The sequence below is a fragment of the Glycine soja genome, chromosome 20 (genome assembly GCF_004193775.1).
Source record: "Glycine soja cultivar W05 chromosome 20, ASM419377v2, whole genome shotgun sequence".
In the NCBI taxonomy this organism is placed as follows: Eukaryota; Viridiplantae; Streptophyta; class Magnoliopsida; order Fabales; family Fabaceae; genus Glycine; species Glycine soja.
The window spans coordinates 10395147-10416311 of NC_041021.1; the positions used below are offsets into that span (position 1 = coordinate 10395147).

A 21165-nucleotide genomic window follows, 5' to 3' on the forward strand; every position below is an offset into this window, starting at 1 on the left:
GTTTGACCCGACGTTTCCCTTGAATTTTTATTTAAAAGCTAAACGTTGACATCCTACCCTTCATTTTCAGTTACAAGGAAAACTATTTTGGCATAAGCATATTGTTTCTCTAAAATATGGTGCTCTCGTGAATGATTTATTTTTTCCTTGCTAAAGCATGTTCGCCTTTTAGGTGAAAGAACCCGGTGGACCCTTCGGTCCTAAAATCAAATCTGATTCGGAGCCCCATGAAATGATTGCCAATCATGCATCCTCCACCATCGAGTCCGGAGCCCCACGAATTGATTGCCTAGCGCTGTTCGTGCATCCTCCACCATCAAATCTTATTCGGAGCCCTATGAATTGATTTCCATTCATGCATCCTCCACCATCGAGTCCGGAGCCCCACGAATTGATTGCCTAGCACTGTTCGTGCATCCTCCACCATCAAATCTTATTCGAAGCCCCATGAATTTATTTTCATTCATGCATCCTCCACCATCGAGTCCGGAGCCCCACGAATTGATTGCCTAGCGCTGTTCGTGCATCCTCCACCATCAAATCTTATTCGGAGCCCCATGAATTGATTGTCACTCATGCATCCTCCACCATCGAGTCCGGAGCCCCACGAATTAATTGCCTAGCGCTGTTCGTGCATCCTCCACAATCAAATCTTATTCGGAGCCCCATGAATTGATTGTCATTCATGCATCCGCCACCATCGAGTCCAGAGCCCCACGAATTGATTGCCTAGCGCTGTTCGTGCATCCTCCACTATCAAATCTTATTCGGAGCCCCACAAGCCGATGGAAGATTCACAAAAGATAGTAAATAAAAAAAGGTTTGATTTACATTGATATCAAAGACGAGTATAATTTCAAATACTAGGAAATAAGGATACATCTGAAGCAAGGAGACTATTATATTAGTCAACCTTTTCTAGAGAAATTGAGGTTGTCAATCCCGATGTAAGCATGGTAACAACTTTAGGATCTGGTCTAGGCACCGGAAGAGCATGCTTTGAAGGAAACTATTCCAAGTAACAAGACAACTTCAATAACTTACATCATAATAAATATCACCATAGTAACATTATCATATCAACTTAAAAACCAAACGCATGGTTTTCTAAATAAGTAGTACATGGAAACTCCAATAATTAAGTCATTAATATGAAAGGAAAATATAAAACATTATATTAAGCACTGCCTACCATTAAGAATTCAGCATAGCCTCCAAAAGTCATGAATGCACAAGGCATACCAACTTTCAAGTCAGTGATAGAATCTCCAACTGCTGCAATTATCCCTACAGCCTAAAATATAAACATTAAAAGAATATACATGTCTAAGTAAGGGTCTAGTGCATAAAGTGGTAAGCTTCATATCAAGCTATCTACACATGGGGTATATCTATACCTCAAATCCTGCATCAAATGGAAGACAAGAAAAGCCACAGATATCAAAATTTGTGTGCGAAAGTCTCAGAATACATCTATTTGGTTCAACTTTGCCCTCTTTTTGGTCATAAAAAACTTTTGAAGAAACATGCTCTTGTAGGAAATTATACATGTGAAAAATAGAAGAGTAAAAAAAATCCAGCTTCTCACATTTTTACCATTTATTAACATTTTATCATATATTCTATAAAAATATTATTATGGTCCCCAAAAGATATGTTTATCAACTGAATCCTTGTTTGTTTTAGAGTTTCTCTAGATCCTTCCATGAGAATTCAATTCAGTATTCATAAAGTTTATTTACACTGTTTATGTGCATATTAGGACCAAACTGAGATGAATAAAAAGTTAGTGCCTTGACTAGGAAACTAGACTTTGAAGAATCAAATTGAAAATACATTACTAGAAAACATTAAATTCTCTAGAAGGCTAAGGTATGGTAAGCCTAGGATCTTAGGTTGAAAGAGTTGAAAAACACTTCTTATTTTGCTACTCATACAACACCTACTTACATAAATCTAAGTTCAAGAGTTGTAACATACTTGAACAATAAACACATAGTGCCTTGTTTTAAGGAAGTAATTCCAAGTTAGTGTAGTGCCTTATTCTAGATATACATAAAAACCACAAGCATATTACATTAGTATGTATTTTATAGTAACCCATGCAGTTTCTAATTTGAACATTCAATTGTTGAGCTAATGCATAATTCTTCTAGGCAATTAGTTCAACAATGAAGGTTGTATCTTTTTGCCACAATTGAGGCTACTTGTCATGAAGTTAAGGGTTGGACATGTCTGAAACCATGCAGTTTCTAATTTGAACATGCAATTGTTGAGCTAAAGTGTAATTCTTCTAGGCAATTAGTTCAACAATGAAGGTTGTATATTTTTGCCACAATTGAGGCTATTTGCCATGAAGTTAAGGATTGGACATGTTTGAGAGAGAATTGGAAAAAATCTCAACAATATGCATACATATGTCCTCTCAGAATTCAGAAAGATATAACTTACATCACTAGCATTGACACCGACAAAAATTATCTTAACAAAAACATGATAAAATGAGAGTTACCTTTCTAGATAGGACTATAGCCTATTATTTAAACACTTATAAAACAAATAACATAATAAGAAAAAAAAAACAAGCTGCCAACACTTATTCCCGAGCCCGTGAATTTTTGGAGCCAGCGAGGTTTGGTTTTGAGCATTTCCAGCACTATTAAGCATTATCCATTGCTCTTATTTACCCTTCAAGCCTAAGGTGTTTCACTTGTTCTACATTGACCATAGCTTCTCTCTTTCTTTCCTAATTAATCCTTCCATACAAACAAATGCTCTTTGTCATACTCATAGTGACACACACAACTGAGTTTCGTTGTATTGAATATGCCCTTTCTCAATTCTCATCATATATCTGTTCAAGTAGCATTATCTTTCTATGTTGTGTGTTGTCAGTTTTGGAGTTTCTCACTACTACTTGTTCTTTTTGTTTATACATACTGTTGCAATCTACCCTTCGGCGGAAGGGCGATGCGGGGCTCACGGGTGCGTCTTCCAAGGGAGGAGAACGCACGGAGTCGCCACCAACGTTTATTGGAGGAAAGTGTCGGAAAAATTGGAAAGGTGTGGTCTACGAACTTTAATCATGAAAGGTTTGGGAGTTTTTTTTATGCACGAGGAAGGTATTAGCACCCGACGCGTCCATCACAAGGGACGACAACCTTTAACCAAGTGTGCAATATCATGTCTTTGATTTGTTTTATTTTCCCTTTTTATGTTTTTATGTCTTTTTATTCCTTTTGTATTTTTTATCTTTTTGTGGTCGACAAGGGTGTTTCCCTCGCTCCTACGTATTCCTCAATTGCGATGAGGAAATTAGACCTACGTAGTTCGTTATGAACTAAATGTTGGTTAAAGTTTTTTTTATCTTTTTTCACAAGATATATTTTAACCGAACAAAAGTCATTTAAGGCGTCGGACCATTAAATGATCTTTTGATTTTGAAAGGAGAGAAAACGTTAAGGTGTTGGACCATTAACGATCTCTTGTTTTTGAAAGGAAAGAAACGTTAAAGCGTTGGACCATTAACGATCTCTTGGTTTTTGAAAGGAGAGAAACGTTAAGGCGCTGGACCATTAATGATCTCTTGGGGTGGTTGACAAAAGCAAGGCTTTTGCTCCTACATATCCTCAATTGCGATGAGGAAATCAGACCTATGTAGTTCTTGCAAAAGCGGTAAAGTTACGTGTTGATTTTATGCTTTTGAACGATCCATGTTAACCGATAAAAGTGTTGGATCGAGTGGCCTCAGAATAATTAAGAAGGGGAGGGGGTTGAATTAATTATTCCTAAACCTTTACTAATTAAAAAATTACTCTTTTAAGGCTTTTACTAAATTGTTAAGAGAATAAGGAGTAGAAGAGAAACTTAACAAAAAGTAAAAGCGGAAATTAAATGCACAGCGGAAAGTAAAAGAGTAGGGAAGAAGGAAACAAACACACAAGAGTTTTTATACTGGTTCGACAACAACCCGTGCCTACATCCAGTCCCCAAGCGACCTGCGGTCCTTGAGATTTCTTTCAACCTTGTAAAAATCCTTTTACAAGCAAAGATCCACAAGGGATGTACCCTCCCTTGTTCTCTTGTTCTCAGTCAAACCCAAGTAGATGTACCCTCTACTTGTACCACAAAGGATGTACCCTCCAATGTGTTAAGACAAAGATCTCAGGCTGTTAAACCTTTGATACTTTGTGAATGGGGATACAAAAGAATTCTCAGGCGGTTAGTCCTTTGAACACTTTTGTATTAGGGAATGGGAAGAATCAAAAGAATTCTCAGACTGTGTCGTTTTGAATTCTTTGACAAGGGAGAAGGGAGACACAAAAGAATTCAGGCGGTTAGTCCTTCGTTCTTTTGGAAAAGGGAGAAGAGAGACACAAAAAGAATGCATGCGGTTAGTCCTTGGCGAATTCTTTTTGGCAAAGGGAGAAGGGAATGAAAAAGATGAATAGCACAAGTTTTTGAACAAAGAACTTTTCTTGGAAGAGAAAGTTTTGAACAAAAACTTTTAGAAAGATGAAGAGAAGATGAAACAGAACAACTGTTGAAAGAGATGAAAGAAAATATTGAAAGATGATTGAAAGAAATGATTGAGATGAATTGATAGAAAGATTGCTTAGAAAGATTGATTGAAAATACAAAACAAAGCCTTGCTTTTATAGACTCTTCATGTCTGGTCAAGAGAACCATTTTGAAGAGTTATAACTTTTAGAAAAACTTAAAACCAATTTGAAAAAGTCAAAAACCATTTGAAGAGTTACATCTTTTGATTTATTCAAAAACAACCACTGGTAATCGATTACCAAATTAGTGTAATCGATTACACAAAGCTTTTAGTGAAAGGATGTGACTCTTCACATTTGAATTTGAATTTCAACGTTCAAAGGCACTGGTAATCGATTACCAAAACATTGTAATCGATTACAACTTTTTTGAAATCAATTGGAACGTTGTAAATTCATTTGAAAACTTTTTCAAATCCATTTTGCTACTGGTAATCGATTACAACAATCTGGTAATCGATTACCAGAGAGTAAAAACTCTTTGGTAAACATGTTTTGAGAAAAATCTATGTGCTACTCAGTTTTTGAAAAAATCTTTTCATACTTATCTTGATTAAGTCTTCTCTTGATTCTTGAATCTTGAGTCTTGAATCTTGTTCTTGATTATTCTTGATTCTTGAAAACTTGAAACTTGAAATCTCTTGAATCTTTCTCTTGATTCTTGAATTCTTTGGCATCATCAAAATAACCTTTGAAGGCATTGCTTCCACAAAAGAAATTGAGGCGAGGATCAATCATGTGGACTACTATCATAGAACAATCTCAATCTCTAAAAAGAACATGTCTATTGGTAGAAAACATAACAGCTAAAATGTGATCATCCAGAAATTATAGCAAACAATTTGCCAAGAGTTGGACACCCACAGACCCAAACCACATCGCGTGTAGATAAAAAGATAATATATAAATATATATAACTTGATATAAATTTGTACACCAAAAATATAAGTGTCGGAGTTCACACTCTACCAGTCTTATCATTCAACAACAACAACAACAACAAAAATAATATACATGCCTTTCAGAAAATGTATTAGCAAAAAAATCATCATAATTTTAGAGCATGCAACAATCATCAGAGTTTGAAGTTTATCTCAGCCATCATATAACAACTAAATCAATAGTTCCAAAAATAAATAGTTCTAAGGTAACTTTATCCAGATACACGATTTCTAATGGTAAGCTGTCTACTGTCTAAAATCACTTTGTTGCTCAGTTTTACAAAGTTTTGCTTTTAACTTATTCTCAGTGCTCTCGGTGCTCCGAAAATCGGTTTTTCACTAATCTTATATGCTACTCTACATTTTCACACCTAATAAACTCATTTTTGAGGTAAAAAACTTTAATGAAACCAGTCCATACAGTTCTCACTAGCAGATTATTTTCATGATAGATTTTATCCGATAAAATGTTCTAAAACTTGTTTTATTCATAACTTTTTCTAGAAAACTCTCATTTAAGTGAAATATAAGGCTAACTCTATGTTTTAACACTCAAAGAACTCATTTTTGGCACAAAAAACTCAAGGAAAACAGCTCAGAACACAGATCCAGAACAGGGCAGCAATCACCAAAATTTTAAGATGTTCAATGAAGTTTAACCACAAGCATAGGGTTCAAGAATTGGAGAGACACCCCTTACCTCTTGTAGTCTCCATGAAATTTAGAAGGAAGAATAAGGGAGTTTAGATTCAAGTTTCCAACCTTCAAGAGTTCAAAATAAGATTTTGAAACTACAGGTGAGAATAGAGCACAAAAATGAAGTGAAAATCAAGCTTAGAGTTGAAAATGAAGGTCAATTACCTATGATTGTTGAAGAAGGACTCAAGAACACTTGGTAAAGCTTGGAAGAAGAGTGGAAATGGTGTCTCCTTCCCTTTTGACCAGCTCATGAAGAAGAGAAAAAATGAGTATAAATGGTGAGTTTTGGAGTCTAAATGAACTTATAAAAGAAGCTTAGAGTATGGTACATTGGATTAAGGTGTTGGTCTATCATAATCACTCAATTTTGAATGATGAACTTACAAAATTTCGTGCTCCTTCTCTCCCTCTCTCTCCACTCATCTTCTCCTACCTTCAAGCAATTATTCATGGCTTCCTATGGTGGTGAGCTTCTTCTTGACTCATCTTCTCCTTGAAGTGGCATCTCCAATCATCTTTCTTCCTTCTTCATTCCGCTTCCATTAAACTTCAAGAAGCAAAGGACTCCATTGATAAAGAAGATCCAAGGCCTACAAGCTCTATATGGAGCTGCATCATCAGCTTTTGCATCAAATTTGCCAAGAGAGTCTTTATCGTGGTTTAAAATAAAACATTTGCAACCAAAAACTTTTAGGTGAGAAATGTTTGGTTTTTTTTCCTTTGTATAGTTCATAAGGAGTTTTCTTCAAAATAGGTCTAATAATTACTCTATTTAAGGTATAGCAAATAGTATGTACAACATCAACCTAAAAGTACTTAGGTAACCTTGTTTCATTTAAAAAGGTTCTTTCACCTTCTTCAAGGGATCTATTTTACCTCTCCACAACGCCATTCCATTGAGGTGTTCTTGTGGTGAATTCCATTTTCTTCACAAAAATTTTCAAAAGACTCATTTTTAAATTCACCTCCATGTTCACTTCTAAGTGAAACGATGTTGAGACCTTTTCATTTTGAATCACCTTGGCAAGTTTGCGAAAAGAATCAAAAGCTTCATTTTTGGTTTTCAAAAAAAAAAGTCCATGTGAACCTTGAGTAATCATCCACTATTACTAAGCCATAGTAATTACCACCAAAACTCAAAGTTGTAGAGGGACCAAATAAATCAATGTGAAGTAGCTCAAGGGGTTTCGAGGTAGAAACAAAGTTCTTGCTTTGAAAAGAGTTTTTAACTTGCTTCTCTTTTTGACAAGCTTCACACAGATTATTTTTCTCAAACTTGAGTTTTGGAAGTCCAACTTCTAAGTTTTTCCTAACTAGATGATTAAGCTGATGCATGTTTATGTGTGCAACCCTATGATGCCACAACCAAGAACTATCTATTTTACTTACCTAACAACTCAGCTCATGAAATGATGCATGTTCAATGTTTAACATATAGATATTACCTATTCTCTTGACAATGTGGACAACCTCACCAGACATAGCTTCACTTATAAGACAAAAATTCTTGTTGAATTCAATTTTGAAGCCTTTGTTGCATAGCTGACTAATGCTCAGGAGGTTATGCTTTAGTCCATCCACATATAAAACATTCTTTATTTGAGTTTTGTACTGATTTCCAATATTTCCTTCTCCCATTATTTTCCTTTATTGTTGTCTTCGTATTTTCCATCTTTTGACACAAAGTCAATGACTTTGGACTTGTCACCCATCATGTGCCTAGAGCAACCATTGTCAAAGTACCATAGTGAATCCCTTGCATAGCATTTATATGATGTATGACCTTTTTTCATGCAATAATGACATGTCTTTACATTTCTCTTAGAATACACTATGTTCCTCTTTTTGGAGACCTTGCTTGGGTTCACCCCTTTTGAGGATACAAACTTAGTTTTCTTTGAAAATGAGGTTTGCTTGTTATACCCCAAGTCGGTCTTATCTGTAGTATGCTTTTGCATGCTGAGAATGTGATTAAGGTCACTCTTTCCTTTGTTTAATTTCCCAAATAGATCTTTAAGATAGGAAAGCTCAGTTTGTAACTTCATACGTTTAACATAGCGATCCTTTTTGAAATTTTCAAACTTGGTTTGTAAAGACTTGTAATCATCCATGTTAAAAGAAGTAGAGGTACAATCACAACCAGTGGCTTTATATCTTGAAATAAGTTTTTCATTTTCTTCCTTCAATTTATCCAGCTCACCTTGTGTTGAAGCCAATTTAGTGATATGCAATTTTAGATCGCTTTTCAGCTTTTTTTTCTAAACATCAAACCTTTGAGATTCTTCATGCATTTCATTAAATGCTTCCAAGACTTCTTCAAATTCAGGATTTACCTCATTTTCTTCAATGGTTGATGAGTCATCCATTAACTTTGCCATTAAGCATACGTTTGCAATTTCATCATCACTGGAAGAGTTGGAGGTTGTTGATGTAATGTCTTCCCAAGCTATGTAGGCTTTCTTTTGTTTTCTTTCCTTTTTTTCCTTTGTTTTCACCATCATGTTTTCTAAGGTAGATAGGACATTCAGATTTGATATGACCTTGCTTACTACATTCGAAGCATGTGAAGTTGTTGTTGTTGTTATTCTCAATCTTCTTGGAGAATTTGGAGAATTTTCTGTCTTTAGACTTCTTAAGAAATTTTCCAAATTTTCTTACCATCAAATTGAAATCCTCTACATCTTCCTCACTGCTAGAACTATCCTTGTATTCTTCCTTTGAGGAGTCAACTTTCAGTGCAATTCTTTTCCATTTATTTTCTGTTTCTTCTACATAAGATTGTTGAGTCAACTCATGTTAATAAGCAAGCAATTTATCGAAGAAAGCTTTGATAAGTGCCAAATTTTAGTTATTTTTGGGATTAAATTGTTAGCACTTATATTTCTATTATAATACTTTTCTTATAAACTACCCTTAAATCTAGTTGTTTTATATATATTGTACATTTACTAATGTTGTTGTTTAAATATGAAAGATTCATCCATGATTTTGTAAGTTTTGATAGTTGTTTGTTAGATAAAAAAAAGCCATAAGGAAGGACAAAATGGTCTTTTCACAAAGATTTTTGACCCCAAATTCGCCTAGGCTAGCAACCAGCTCGCCTGGGCTAAAGATCTTACTTCAGGCTTAAGCAAGCAACTCGTTTAGGTGAATTTGTCTGCTCTCCTAGGCTTTTTTCTGTAAATAGCCATGCATGTTGAAGGAGAAGGAGATCATCCAATAGAAGCAAAAATCAGAGTAAAACACAGAGAAAGAGGAAGAAGAAGGAGAAAATGAAAAGTGGAGCTGAGGCGCTGCAGAGTTATGATCGTGGATCACTTCCTTCATCATTTCTCTTGTTAGTCTTATGCTTTGCGCATTGATCGGTTAGTTTTTCTTAAGGATTGGATGTAATCTTTGTACCCTTATGTATCCCTTTTGATATTATATATGTATGAGTATTTTCTACTCATTATTGGTAATTTCATTCTACTCATAATGCTTGATTCTAGTTGATCACTAGTTTTATGAAATTGGATTTTAAGTAAGACTGCAAAGTAATCTTAGAAGTTGAAATAAATGATTTTACTATTTACTTTACATTGCTAGGAATAGAGCATAACATTTTGATTGCAAAAAGCACGAGAATATAATTTTAATGTTGGAGTATTTACTGCTTATGCGAGGGATCGATATTTAGTAAATATTCTTAGGTTCCAAGTGTGAGGCATCAACTTGGGATAACTATGTGTGCATCAGTAATGTTAGAAAATGATTTATATATGTCAATCTTATTAGCATACTAAGGGTATAAACAATGAAATCCAATCCTATTTTTTTTTAATTAATTAAAGTTATGATTATTGTTTCCATAATTTACGTATTTTCGACGCACTGAATTCTGTTATTTTCGATATTCCCATAATTTCCATTATTTTTGTAAATTCGTTATTTTTACGATTCTTTTACTTTAAGTTATCTTAAGTTAATTGAACCAAAACCAATGACATTCGATTAAATTTGTACATAAATATTAAAATGATAACCTTTATCCGAATGAATTAAGTAAACTGGAGTCCCTGTAGAGGCGAACTTTTTTATAAATGTGAAACCTACAACGATAATTGGTACACTTGCCAAAAGTTCTAACAAGCTTCCATCGTCATTGTAGCTAAATTCTTGGATTCCTTGATTGTTGTAATCTTTGGTTCCCAAGTTCTTGTAAGACAATTTAGAATCTTGATATTCAGCTCTTCATCTTCAAACATTTTTCCTAAACCAAGGAGGTGGTTCACAATATGAGTGAATCTTGTTTGAAGTTCTGAAATGGTTTCCTCATTCTTTATTCGGAACGCTTCATATTTGGATACAAGGGTATGTTTTCTTGCTCTTCTCACATTCGTTGTGCCTTCATGAGTGACTACAAGCATATTACAAACTTCCTTTGCACTTTTGCACCTTCGGTATGAAAGAATTCATTAGAAGACAAACCAGAAGTTAAAATATGTTTGGCTTTTTTATCATCTTGCACTTTTCTTTTCTCATCATCTCTCATCTCATCCCATTCTTTAGGTATTAATTCACCATTTAGTTCTTTAGTAGGAATGAAAGGACCTTTAATGATGGCATTCCATGCACCAGGATCAATTGTTTAATAAAGATTTTCATTCTCTTTTGCCAAAAAGAAAAATGTTACCCTCAAACATAGGAGGTCGATTCAAAGATGCATCCTCTTTGAAAGTGATTTGTTTTGAGTCCATCTTTTAGAAAAACTGTGATCTTGAGTAACTTTCAAGACTTAGCTCTGATACCAATTGAAAAAAAAGATAATGGAACTCAATAAACTAAGAGGGGGGCGAATTGGTTTTCAAAACAAAACATACTTTTAAAACAAGAGTTACAAAAAAAACATCTTTTGTATAGATCATAGCACAAAACTTTATGAACTGAATTCAATTAATACTTAATCAATCTGCCCTTATATACGATCCTTCATTAACATCCTTTCTTTCATAAAGATAAAACTTGAACCTTTTTAAAACAACTGATTAATAATTGAATGAGAAAAAGATCAAATCAAGAGAATAAATACAAAATCTTTTTATACTAGTTCACTCTCTATTACTAGAGAAGCTATTCTAGTTATCTAATCCAAAACCAAAATTAGATTTTCGCTATGCATCAAGAATCCTTACAAGCAATCACAACCAATCTACAATTCCCACCCCGGAAAAAGAGACTTAGGCACCCAAGACTAGGGCCCTTTGTGAATAAGAGCCTAAGAGAACCTTACTCTTAGCCCAAACTAGAAACACCTATTCTAGCATGCTTTAAGTGATTCATACACAAACAAAAAGATGTGTAAAACCATACACGAAAACCAAGAGTAAAGATAGATACAACCTGATCAATTATTTCAGCAAAACCTTGCTTGATTGAAGAGGTGTTCTTCTTGAACTCAAGAAAGTGACCTAACTCACTTCTAAGAAAAAGTCTTCACAGTCAAACAATTTTGAAGTTGTGAGTTACTATACAAAGTAGTTTTCTTCTCTTCTCTTTTCACTAATAACAACTCAAGATCTTTAGCTCATTCAGAGGCTTGTTTGTTATTTTCAATATATTGAGTATTCTCTTGATGTATGTTGAAGGGAACACAAGCTATTTATTTATAGAGAAAACAATTATAACCGCTTGTAATCGATTAAATCTACAAGGTAATTGATTAATTCAATTAAGTAATCAATTAGATCATCTTTTTAACTGATTAAAGTGTTCTTCCTAACATCTGGAAATAACTCAAGAACAATGTAATCAATTAGATCCTCAATGTAATAGATTAAAGTGTTCTTGTTAACTTCTGGACTACTAAATGAAAGAGAAGTAATCAATTAAACCACTTGGTAATCAATTAAAGTAGGGACTCCTGAATCAATCAGTCATTGTCTCAAACAGCAGGGTAATCGATTATGAGACTACTGTAATCGATTAAACCGATACAAGATCAACTCTCCAAGCTTCAAACAACTTGTTGTAATCGATTATGACAACCCTGTAATCGATGAAAACAAAAGTTTTGCCTCTTGAAGAAACCTTTCTAACATAGAAACTTTTATTCACACTTCCTATGATGATGAAGGATGCATAATAGATACGATATGTACTAAGACGCAACACACAAGATAACAACCAATACAAATGTCACTCAAGGGAGTTAGGCATTTAAAAGACAAAATATCTTCAAATTTTTCCCCAAGCTTCAAGCTTTAGTCTTCATGTTATTGATTTTGCTCCCTCTAGCTTTAAGAACTGAACCCAAAACAAACCAAGGCTCAATCATTTTCTACTCTCACTTCCTATTCTGCTATTTGAGTCTATTTGCAATAGGTCACTTTTATTGGATACACCTCTATTTTAATAACTATAGTCTCTGTGGCAGATTTTTGTTTGTTGACTTCCTGGACCCAACTACTTGTCCTATTTCTCTAGGCACATAATTATACATATCAAATCATGTCTAATTATTATACTAACTTAAATAATTAAACTAATAATTTTAAATAAATTACATCAACATGCTAATTTAATTAATTTCAAACATCACACTAAAAAATACCAAGATAAGTAATTCACTCAAATAAAAATCCAATTGAAGCTTGAAATATTTAATCACACGTCAAGAAATATTTTCACGAAAAATGAATTATTAAAATCTCAATACTATTTTACTTAAGAAATTAAACACAATTTACCATGCGTTAAATTCATTTAAATCAATCAAAATTTATTTTAAGAAATAATTAAATTTCTTAAAATATATCAAACAATTTATATTCCTAAGTGGGAAAAATTGGGTTGTTACATTAGGACTATGAGTGTAAAACAAAATCTTAATTTCCAAAATAAAAACTACACTTTACATCGATTCCAATGACAAATAATGTAAAAAATCACGGTTTACATAAGTTATTACCAAAATCAATGTAAAGAGTGGCTTGACTCATGTAGAATGCCCCACTTCCAACATTGGGTACTAGAGGAACCCATGTTGAATTTGTGGATTCTACATTGGTTTAGAATCAATGATGAATATACCTTTATTTAACTTTGTGCTAAACAACATTAATTCTGAAACCAATGTAATATGCCTTTTAAAATTGATGTTAAATGTGATTGAAATATTAAATAATGATTATTTTATATCAAATAATTAATTAAATTTTTGAATTGAAACACAGTCAAATTAGAATTAAAATAATAACATATTAATTATTCATTTTATTAATTTTTGGATACAATTATATAAACTAAATAAGAAAATCTTTTAATGCATGCCCTAAAATGTAAGTAATATTACAACAAATTGAATTAAAACTAGTCTGCAAAATATAACACATAACTAAAACACATTTTTAGTATTTTATGTTTTCAATTATACACTCAATTTGATCCCTTATCTTTTAAAAAGTTTAATTTAGTCTTCTATATTTTTAAAGTGAGTCAAAATATGGACCTTCCATAACAATGATCGTTGTTGATCTTGGAACACAATTTTGATCCCTTTTATTTATTGACTCGAGATGTGAAGTTTGGCTTACTAGATTTATTTACATAAACAATGAAATTCAACTGATGTTTGAACCCAAAAAGAGCCACAAACTAGTGAAAATTCCATAAAAATAAGTATCACGAGCAACGAAAAAGAATCTAATGTTAAATTTTTTATTTTCTCTTATTGCTCATTGATTAATTTTTCATACAGTTTTCATTGTCTTTGTGATCTTTTTTGGTTTCAAAATTAGTCGGGTTCAAAATATTTAGTTATATATGTAAATCTAATTCAACTCACATCTCAAAAAGTAAAAAAAAGAGTTCAAAATTGTGTCCCAAAAACTAATATCATTGTTTCAAATTGAACATTTTAATTGACTTTAAAAACATAAAGGACTAAATTAAACTTTATAAAATAAAATGGACCAAGCTGAATATAATAAAAAACATAAAAGACTAAAAGTCTATTTTGGTCAATTTCTTATTATCCAAAGTTTAGGTGAATTAGGTTTCGAGAACTCATGTAAGTATAAAATTCAAAATAATAGTGAAATTAGTAGGAGGAAGTTAATGATAATTTTAACATAAATAAGGGCATTAATTATTTTTTAATTATTCATTTTAAAATCTTCTAATTATTTATTATAAATGGATTTAATTACTAATTTATGTGCCAAGTCAACACGCAAAGGATCTGATTTGGTAATGAGCGTCTAACTAGCAGGACATTCCTTATATTCAATCAAGACACAATCTCAAAATTGTTAATATATACCCAACAATGAGAATGAGAAAGACACATTGCGTTAACATTTTGAGAAGTTCTTTCTTACTTCTTTCTTTCTCTTTCTAATCACTATCATGGCTAGGAAGAAGGTGGACCTTTCATACATAACCAACGCCCGGAAGAGGAAGGCTACATTAAGCAAAAGGAAGAATGGTTTGAGAATGATTTCTCTTTAGTCCTTATAAACTATTTTTATTAGCATTGTAGCATGTTTATTTTCCATTTGATAAAATTTTAATTTCTAATCATTTCCCAATTCTTCTCAATTCTCTTTATGCATCTTGATTTTTTTCTCAACAGGTTTGATCAAGAAGATGGATGAAATCAGCACTCTTTGTGGGATTGAAGCATGTGCTATATTTTATACTCCCAATAATCCCCAGCCAGAGGTTTGGCCATCTGATTCGGGAGCCCAAAGTGTGCTTTCTAGGTTTAGGAAAGTGTCTGAACTAGAACAAAGCAAAAAAAAGTTGAGTCAAGAGAGTTTTTTGAGGCAGAGGATTAACAAAGCCCAAGTACAACTTGGGAAACTAAGGAATGAAAATAGGAAGAAAGAGGTGACCCTTCTCATGTTTCAAAACCTTAATGCTAAGAACAATTTTGAAAATTCAAATATGATTGATTTGAATGATGTCTCAAACTTGATTAATCATAACTTGGAGGAAGTAAAAAGGAAAATCAATATGAGCCAAGCCCAAGAGGTGAAACCAATTGTTGACAACGAAGGAGAAACCATGAGTCAAGGAGGGAAATCACTTGTGAATCATGTCCAAGGGACAGAGACTAATGTGGATGCCATGTAGAAAGAGAATTTGTCAATGGATGTCATCAATGGTCCGTGAGATGAGATGTTACCATTGGGAGATGATAATGTTCCAAATGTGTTGGCTTAACTCATATGTCATTTGAAAAAAATATGTTGTTCTTAGCAAGGTTTGAAGAGTCTCTTTTGTTTGAACCATGTAATGTTTTTGCTTTCATAGCTTGTCTTTTAATGAGTCTATGCTTAGACATAGTAATAATACCAGTTTTGTTTTTGAATCTTGGCCATTATATTTAAATGATCCAACTAACTATCAATTATGCAAAAAGTCATTAGTATACATTACCATGATTGGAAATAATTTACATTCATGTTTATAAGTTAGAAAATAATCTGGTATTATATTTTTCATTTGTGCAGTTACTCGCTGGATTAACTTGCACATGATTTTCTTTGTGTTTGTGATCCTTTTTGGTTCAAACATAAATTGGATTCTATAGTTTTCAAGTATGTAAATCTAAAGGAACAAGTTTCATGTCTTAAATCAAACAAAAAAAGATTCAAAAACTCATCCCAAATTTGAAAATGATCATTGCTTTGGAAGGACCATTTTAATTCACTTTGAAAAGACAAAGGACTAAATTGAACCTTTTAAAGGATAATGGACCAAACTAAATATACTCGAAAACTTAAAAGACTAAACATGTATTTGGTCAATTTTGGATTATCAAATGTTTGGGTGAGTTAGGTTTTGAGAGCTCATTTACTTTGTAAAATTCAAATTTGCATCCTTATTATAAGATACAATTTGGATCCACTTATTTGGCATAATAATTATCAAAATTGTTGGAAACAAAAATTTGAATTTTCAGTAGCCTGAACCGAAGGCTCAATTTGTTTGATCCTAAAAAGTTACTAATGGTTTATCTACTCGTAGTCAATATTATTTAGTTGAATAAACTTATAGTTGAGTTTCTTGGTAGAGAAAATAAGAAGTCAAACGAAGCTCTAAGTTAAAGTTAGAAAAACAAAAGAAAAAAAAGGATAGTAAGGCCTTAGCTCCAAAAGTCAAGGAGAAGGAAAAAGAGGGAAGGTGTTCCTCTAAGAAAGTTGTAAAAAAAAAGAGTCATTTTGATGGAAGCTTGCTTGGGAAGCTTCTATGGAGGCTGCATCTTTGAGCTTTAATGAGGTCCTTCAATGGTGATTTTCCACCATGGAGATGCAGCGGAAGATAAAAGAGAAGAGGTGAGAGGAGGCGCCATCCACTAGGGAATAAGTCATGGAAGAAGGAGCTTCTCCACCAAGAGAGTGCCTTGGATAAGAAGCTTAGAGAGGAAGCTTCAATGGAGGAAAAGAAAGAGAGAGAGGGGGGGAGCATGAAATTGAAGGAGGAAAAGAGGGAGAGAAGTTGAACTTTGAAGGGTGTCTCAGAAGACTCTCATTCATCAAAGTTACAACAAGTGTTACACATGCTTCTATTTATAGCCTAGGTAGCTTCCTTGAGAAACTTTGTTGAGAAGCTTCCTTGAGAAACTTCCTTGAGAAGCGTCTTTGAGAAGCTTCCTTGAGAAGCTAGAGCTTAGCTACACACACCCCTCTAATAACTAAGCTCACCTCCTTGAGAAGCTTCCTTGAGAAGCTCCCTTGAGAAACTTTCTTGAGAAGTTTTCTTGAGAAGATTCCTAGAGAAGCAAGAACTTGGCTGCACACACCCCTCTAACAGCTAAGCTCACCCCATGCCAAAATACATGAAAATACAAAAAAGTCCCTACTACAAAGACTACTCAAAATGCCCTGAAATACAAAGGTAAAACCCTATACTACTAGAATGGCCAAAATACAAGGCCCAAAAGTAGGAAAGACTTATTCTAATATTTACAAAGAAGAGTGGACCCAACCTTGGCCCATGGGCTCATAAATCTACCCTGAGGTTCATGAGAACCCTAGGGCCTTCTTTAGCAGCTCTAGCCTAATCCTCTTGGAGTCTTCTATCCAATACCCTTGCGGGGTAGGATTGCATCATCCCCTCCCCCTTGGAAAGGATTTGACCTCAAATCCTGAGGTTCTTGATACTCTGGGCTCCTTCCCTCGACACCTATAAAAAGAATAAAAACATATATATTAGTGGTGTTGGGTTACTTTTTTATTGTCTTCCCCTTATCATCTTTGGGCATAGAAGGTGCCGCCCTTAAGATGCCTTGACCTTGGCCTTTCTTTGGATATGAGTCAGAGCCATGAGATTTTGAAGTAGACTTCCTTTTAAGTTGTTGCTCTACCCTTATTTCCCAATCTAAGTAAGCCTCTACATTGTCCTTCCTATGGAACTATGGGAGGTTAATGTTAGCCTCTTGAGGCTTTCTTTCCTTTTCTCTCCTACGGGAGTGAGGTCTAAAATGTGACCTATGCCTTCCTTCATAATAGTCACCAAGTTCTTCACTTGGGCTCTTGCAAGAGTCATGACTACTATAGGAGGCATTTTTTTTTCTTAACTCTTTTAGTATTTTCTTTCTTTCTTCTTCCCTTATTTGTTCCCTCTCATCTTGATTTATTTCTACCCTCTCGTTTCCTTTTTCTTTTCTTTCTAGCTTTTCTTTCCATAACTTGAGGGAACTCAACTCATCTAAGATTGTAGATAGAGGGTTCTTATGACTAGTACCTTCACCATTAACACTAGATGAATGATGACTCATGTTGGTTCCAAAGTTGTGGTTCTTTCTTGTTAGGAGTTTGCAAAAGGTAAAAGCTAGGGTTTAAAAGAACTCAAGATAAGTGTGATTGTCGCAACCTACCCTTCGACGGGAGGGCGACGCGGGGCTCACGGGTGCATCTTCCAACGGAGGAAGGCGCGCGGAGTCGCTGATCGGAGACATACCCGAATCAAATAAAAATTAAAATGCAGTATCTAGGAAGTGATCCTAGGGCATCTCCCATTGATCAATGATCAAACAAACATTCATAACATATAATAATAAAACAGTAATGAAATGGGGGGGTTGTTTGTTTTTGTAATTTAAACAGCAAGCAAACTTGAATTAAAAGAAAATAATAGAACTAAAACATGTTGTTTCCCCTTGATTCAAAAGCAAGTCTCTTATCCTAGGTTATGAGAATTTATCCCTAATCAGTTCAACCACTTAATCCAACCCGAAATTAATTTACTAAGCCAAAATTAACACAAGGCAGTCATTATGTGATTAAGCAACACATACACCAATTAATCCCTCTCACTTGTCCATTAAGCATGAATGTTAATTAAGCATGGAGACAATTAATCAAGCATTAAGCATGCATGGATTAATATCAGCAACAAATACAGAATAATTGGTGAAGGGGAAAAACTGATCAGAATTTCATATTAATAACAAAACCTCAAAGAGAGTTATGCTTAATCCTCAAGAGAAAACAACACTAGAGATTCAACCATCCATTAACAACAGAAACGAATAGGAAATCAAAGGCAGAAAACGAAACTAGAATGAAAAGCAGCAAACGAAATTGGAACTTGAAGCAGAAAATGAAAATGGAGTTGCTACGTGAACAGTACCATGCGCGTGAACAGTAACACGAAAAAACTGAAAACGAAACCCTACAATATCTCTCTACGTGAACAGTAACCGGAGTACCCTTAAAACCCTAGCAGTTGGGCTCACTAAAGGTCACTAGGCCCCAAAGCTTACAAATCTGATTTTTGGGCCCAATAAGGTCTGGTGGCCCAATTATAAAAATACAGCCCAAAAATGAAATAAAATAAAACTAGACGACAAATAAAATTGTCTGCTCTCTTCAAGTCCAAGTCGGTTCAGCCCAATTTCGAATCCAAGCCCAATTGCTTATAATTCTCCTGAAATTAAATTAAAACACAGAATTAGTCAAGTAGGCCCAAATGATAAAACTGCATAATTAATTTGACAATTAAGGCTAATCAGTAATTAAAATGGTGACAGAAAGGGGTAAGAAATAGGAGAAAATAATGACACATCAAATTCCCCCACACTTAGCCTTTTGCACTCCTGGGCAAAATCAAAAAGTAGTGCAAGGAATAAATCAAGAGAAATTAAAGAGAGACAAACAAACACAAAAGCATTTACATATTTCTCAATGAATCTCAAGGAATGAAAGGAATGGGCAACATCCAACACGTAAAGAGTTAAAGAATCAAGACAGTCATGAAAATCATCCAAGCACCTCAAACATGGCAAGGTAGTCAATCAGCTCAAGAATTGAATGAAAAGTGATAAACCCTCACAAGATAGGCAAATTTACTGTAGAGGGTTAGTTTTAAAAACTATTTACCAATGGGGGTCTGTTTTCAAACTTTTAACAGAGGGGTATGTTTCTCCATGGATGCCGCCAGAAGAACTGGCGACATAGCTGCCACGTTGGTGCCGCCACTGAAGATGGCGAGATGCATGTTTTTTTTTTCGCGGTTCTGCTAATACAGTTGGCGGGATATCTTTTCTTTTTTTTTTTCCGCAGTCCCGCTAATGCAGTTGGCGGGATGTCTTCTTTTTTTTTCCTGCAGTTCCGCTAATGCAGTTGGCGGGATGTCTTTTTTTTTTCGTTATTAGTTTAACTATACAAAGGTGAAAGCAATTCAGTTTCATATGTTATGCATTAAAAGTTCAACTATTTAGGTAAGATAAAAACAAACATAATATAGAATATAGTTGTGTTTCTGTAAAATTATTTATTAAATAAAATTATCATTCAAAATATAAAATTAGAAAACCTCATACAAGGAAAAAAATTATGAAAAAGTCAATGAATTTTTTAATGACAAATTATTAGTATACTAGTATTTATTTTATAATTTAAAAAGTTAAGCATTATTTATATGTTAAGGTTTGGTTATAATTAAAAAATTATAATTTATCTCTTATATTATAATTATATGTTAAGATAAATTATAATTTTTTAATTATAACCAAACCTTAACATATAAATAATTCTTAACTTTTTAAATTATAAAATAAATACTAGTATACTAATAATTTGTCATTAAAAAATTCATTGACTTTTTCATAATTTTTTCCTTGTATGAGGTTTTCTAATTTTATATTTTCAATAATAATTTTATTTAATAAATAATTTTACAGAAACACAACTATATTCTATATTATGTTTGTTTTTATCTTACCTAAATAGTTGAACTTTTAATGCATAACATATGAAACTGAATTGCTTTCACCTTTGTATAGTTAAACTAATAAAGAAAAAAAAAGACATCCCGCCAACTGCATTAGCGGAACTGCAGGAAAAAAAAAAGAAGACATCCCGCCAACTGCATTAGTGGGACTGCGGAAAAAAAAATAGATATCCCGCCAACTGTATTAGCGGAACCGCGGAAAAAAAAAGCATGCATCTAGCCATCTTCAGTGGCGGCACCAACGTGGCAGCTATGTCGCTAGTTCTTCTGGCAGCATCCATGTAGAAACAGACCCCCCTGTTAAAAGTTTGAAAACAGACCCCCATTGGTAAATAGTTTTTAAAACTAACCCTCTACAGGAAATTTGCCTCACAAGATATTCACTCTATCTCTCAAGTGTCTAGGCCACTGTTTACTCTTAGAGCACCCATGAAAAACAAACACCACATAGATTTGGCAAGACTCTAAAATTGACAACCAAACACCACAAACACATGCACATGAGGATCAAAAGGTCTTTTAAGGTTGTAATGGGCCAAGGACAAGGTAGAGGAAAGTATGGGATAAGTAGCTAAAACCCAAAGGAATAGAGGAGCAAAGGGGAATAAGTGGAAATTAAGCAAAAGTAGTAAACCCAAAACCAAAATTAAAAATTAAGCTTAAAAAGTAAACCCAAAACCTCTAATATCAACAAAATCAACCATGTCCTCAAAACAAGACCTCATTTATTCAACTTCATT

At 33.7% G+C, this 21165-nt stretch overlaps 2 protein-coding genes across 2 annotated transcripts; one reads left to right on the plus strand and one right to left on the minus strand.

Annotated features, from left to right (window-relative positions):
- Positions 1-904: 904 nt before the first annotated feature.
- On the minus strand, positions 905-1550 carry LOC114401861 (probable quinone oxidoreductase). Its single transcript, XM_028364440.1, has 3 exons — positions 1398-1550; positions 1193-1294; positions 905-1009 (listed from the first exon to the last, which is right to left on the minus strand). Exons 1-3 carry the CDS (start codon positions 1548-1550, stop codon positions 905-907), a joined length of 360 nt encoding a protein of 119 aa, XP_028220241.1.
- Positions 1551-14590: 13040 nt separating this feature from the next.
- LOC114401862 (agamous-like MADS-box protein AGL80) lies at positions 14591-15319 on the plus strand. Its single transcript, XM_028364441.1, has 2 exons — positions 14591-14669; positions 14817-15319. Exons 1-2 carry the CDS (start codon positions 14591-14593, stop codon positions 15317-15319), a joined length of 582 nt encoding a protein of 193 aa, XP_028220242.1.
- Positions 15320-21165: the final 5846 nt, after the last annotated feature.

Bases quoted from the DNA above. Each gene is read 5' to 3' on its own strand.
- LOC114401862 (XM_028364441.1), top strand. From the start codon at position 14,591: ATGGCTAGGAAGAAGGTGGACCTTTCATACATAACCAACGCCCGGAAG. The intron at 14,670-14,816 runs GTTTGAGAATGA...TTTTCTCAACAG, and splicing joins ATTAAGCAAAAGGAAGAATG to GTTTGATCAAGAAGATGGAT.
- LOC114401861 (XM_028364440.1), bottom strand. From the start codon at position 1,550: ATGTATAATTTCCTACAAGAGCATGTTTCTTCAAAAGTTTTTTATGAC. The intron at 1,295-1,397 runs GTATAGATATAC...TTTATATTTTAG, and splicing joins CATTTGATGCAGGATTTGAG to GCTGTAGGGATAATTGCAGC. The intron at 1,010-1,192 runs GTAGGCAGTGCT...TACTTGGAATAG, and splicing joins GCTATGCTGAATTCTTAATG to TTTCCTTCAAAGCATGCTCT.